Source organism: Ipomoea nil, unplaced genomic scaffold, assembly GCF_001879475.1.
Source record: "Ipomoea nil cultivar Tokyo-kokei standard unplaced genomic scaffold, Asagao_1.1 scaffold3162, whole genome shotgun sequence".
Classification (NCBI taxonomy): domain Eukaryota; kingdom Viridiplantae; phylum Streptophyta; class Magnoliopsida; order Solanales; family Convolvulaceae; genus Ipomoea; species Ipomoea nil.
Window position 1 is genome coordinate 876,082 of NW_017619590.1, and position 3,370 is coordinate 879,451.

General features: G+C 36.8%; 1 protein-coding gene across 1 annotated transcript; it reads left to right on the top strand.

Annotated features, from left to right (window-relative positions):
- The first annotated feature begins 1,059 nt into the window (after nt 1-1,059).
- Nucleotides 1,060-1,602, top strand: LOC109167432. The gene has a single exon (XM_019316446.1). The coding sequence runs from the start codon at nt 1,060-1,062 to the stop codon at nt 1,600-1,602; it is 543 nt and encodes a 180-aa protein (XP_019171991.1).
- Nucleotides 1,603-3,370: the final 1,768 nt, after the last annotated feature.

Sequence of the window (3,370 nt, forward strand, 5' to 3'; positions counted from 1 at the left end):
AAACTCATTAAGTGAAGCAATGAGAATGTTGTCTATCACTCAGATGGGCAAATCATTCGGACAAAAAGTGTCCTAGGAATGATCTTCACTAAAGACAAGTAGCATTAGAAGTCTTGTACCATATTGTCAGAGATCGAGGACAAAAGCCATAATGCTTTTGGCTCCAACGGCTATACAGTATAAGTGCATTAAATGCCCAATGTCCACTGGGTAATACTCACTGGTTATTAGGTTTGAAATTTTCATCTCCCTCCAACGGATGGATTTATCCACCTATAAATACCTTTCTTCACCCTTGAAGAAGGTGGTGGTTAATTCACTCTTGCAATAAAAAAGAAAAGCTCTTCAAGTAGTCTCATCTACAAAAGATATTCATAAGCACTGATTTTGTGAAGTTTTTCAAACATATCCATCTTCATACTTCACCAACTTGAAGCAGTCTTGTAATTTTTCAAGTGAAGATCAATCCAGACGTCAAGACAAGCTTCAACCTGTTGGAGAAACATCAGATTATCTTTCCAACATCTCAACTTAGAAGAAGTTGATAGAGGCGAAGTAAACTCGAGGAGTTGAAAAACATTTCAAGTGGCTGTCCGGCTTAGTGATCAAGGAAGCCAACTTGAAGTAGTTAGTACTAGGAGAGATAGTGCAAACCCTTTCACGAGTTGTGGAAGAAGAGTGGAGTAGGCTTCGTTAACAGCCGAACCACTATAAAAATCTCTCTCTCCATATCTCTTTACATTCAGATATTACTTTCGTGCATTGCATATCATATCGACCAAACGCTAAATCTTTACTATAAGGAAACTGTGCAAAGAATATTTAAAATAAAACACAATTTCTGCTGTGTATATCTCTGAAAGGAGTCGCTTTGAAAAAGAATAGATTAGAGTCTATTCACCCCTCCCCCCCCCCCCTCTCTAGACTCTCTTTCGACCCTACCGGGACCAACAAGTGGTATAAGAGCGGTTACCTTGTACGGTAAAAGTTTTTGCTTTACTGCCTGGTAGATCCCTTTTGCAAAACTCATATAAATTTAGCTGTTTTTCAAAAAGAAAAATGGAAAGAGATCATGCTAACCGTTCTAGGCCTGTTGCCTTTAATCTCTCAAAATTTGATGATTGGAAAGTGAGAAAGCAGGCACATCTCTCGGCCATTTATGATGAAATGTGGGATCTGATAAGTGGAGGTCCTATTGTTGTGATGATGGTAAACACACAGAAAGCTGCTCAAGGAGCAGATCCAGAAACCATGATACCTAAGCCAAAATCACAACATACTTCAGACGAGAAGACAAGAGCAAATCTCGACAATGTTGCACGAGACATTCTCTTTAAGTCTTTAGATGACTCACTATTCCAGAAAGTACGAAAATGCACCACAGCAAAACAAATCTGGGATACTCTCATGAGTCTAGGTGAGAGAGATGAACAGGAGAAGGATAACAAGCTTACCGTATCCATGAAGAAGTTTGAAGACTTCAAAATGATGCCAAATGAAGCCATCACCGACATTGAGCTCAGATTCAGAAAACTCATGGGTGATCTTTCGGATCTCAGAAAGGAGCCGACTGAAAAGGAAAAGAATCTAAAGATACTTTGAGGGCATCCAAAACCATGGAAGATGAAAGTAACAGCCATGAGAGACCATAGAGACATGAAGACAACCAGTACAAGCAAGATCTTTTGTGATCTTAAGGCGTACGAGTTCGAGCATGAACCCAAAGAATCTGAGGAATCCGAAACAAGAAATATAGCCTTGGTTGCTGGTCAACAAACGTCAACGTCAAACAGGTCGAATTTTAACCCTAGTGAATTTTTATCTGATGAACAATATGCGTTGTTTGTGCGAAAGATGAAAAGGTTCATGATGAAAAACAACTTCCAAGACCAACAACGATCGTCAAACCGAAGGCGAAACGAAAGATCTCCTCAACCGTCAAAACAAGAAATGATGGATTCACAAGTGCTTTGCTACAACTGTAAAAAACCGGGGCATTTCAAAGCAAATTGCCCTCACCCCATAGTCCGCAAAGATCAGGACCAGGAGACAAACACAAATACACCAAAAGAGGCTGTTGAATCTAGCAAGAGAATTGGAAAACAAGAATCAACAAGCTCACAACACGAGAGAAGAAGAAATGCAATGTTGGAAAATGAACCAGTCGAAGAAACTCTACCCGAAACAAGCTCCTCAAGCTCAAATTCAGAGAGCGAAAGTTCGGGAGATGAGAAAGGTCTTCTGTGTCTATTCATCCAAGAAGAAGGAACAAATGACTTATGCTTAATGGCTGGTGAAGATCAATCCAAACGTCAAGACAAGCTTCAACCTGGCGGAGTAAACTCGAGGAGTTGAAAAACCTTTCAAGTGGCTGTCCGGCTTAGTGATCAAGGAAGCCAGCTTGAAGTAATTTGTACTAGGAGTGATAGTGCAAACCCTTTCACGAGTTGTGGAAGAAGAGTGGAGTAGGCTTCGTTAACAGCCGAACCATTATAAAAATCTCTCTCTCCATATCTCTTTACATTCAGCTCTTACTTTCGTGCATTGCATATCATATCGACCAAACGCTAAGTCTTCACTATAACGAAAGTGTGCAAAGAATATTTAAAATAAAACACAATTTCCGCTGAGCATATCTCCGAAAGGAGTCGCTTTGAAAAAGAACCGATTAGAGTCTATTCACCCCCCCCCCCCCTCTAGACTCTCTTTTGACCCTACCGGGACCAACATGTTGAACTTTAACTTCCGCCGAATTCCTAAAAAATCTCTCTTTCTAATAAAAATATATTGTTTTTTCTACTTTTCTATTCGTACTATAATTTTAGGTTAAAATTCATATTCGAATATTATAAAATAGTGTAATATAATACCTATTCTAATCTATACTTCTATACTATATATAAAAACAAAATCCTGAACATTAACTCTCCGCCTAATTTCTAAAAAATCTCTCTTTCTAATAAAAATATATTGTTTTCTACTTTTCTATTCGTAGTATAATTCTAGGTTAAAATTTTTATTCTAATATTATAAAATAGTGTAATACAATTGCTAATAGAATATATTGTTTTCTACTTTCCTATATGTATTATAATTCTACATTAAAATTTCTATTCGTAATACAATATGACAATCTATCTATATCTATATATCTATATATCTATATATATAATTAAAAGTAAAATCCTCCTTCTTGCATTTTTCCGCTCAAACTAATTGTATTGGTCAAATTATTTAATTATGGAAAACTATGAAATAATTAATGATGCTAATAGAAATCCTAGAAGAATATATAATACAAGAATATTTAGTTATGATTATATTATTATTGTGCCTCACGGAATAGAATACTGGAATATTTTATTATGGT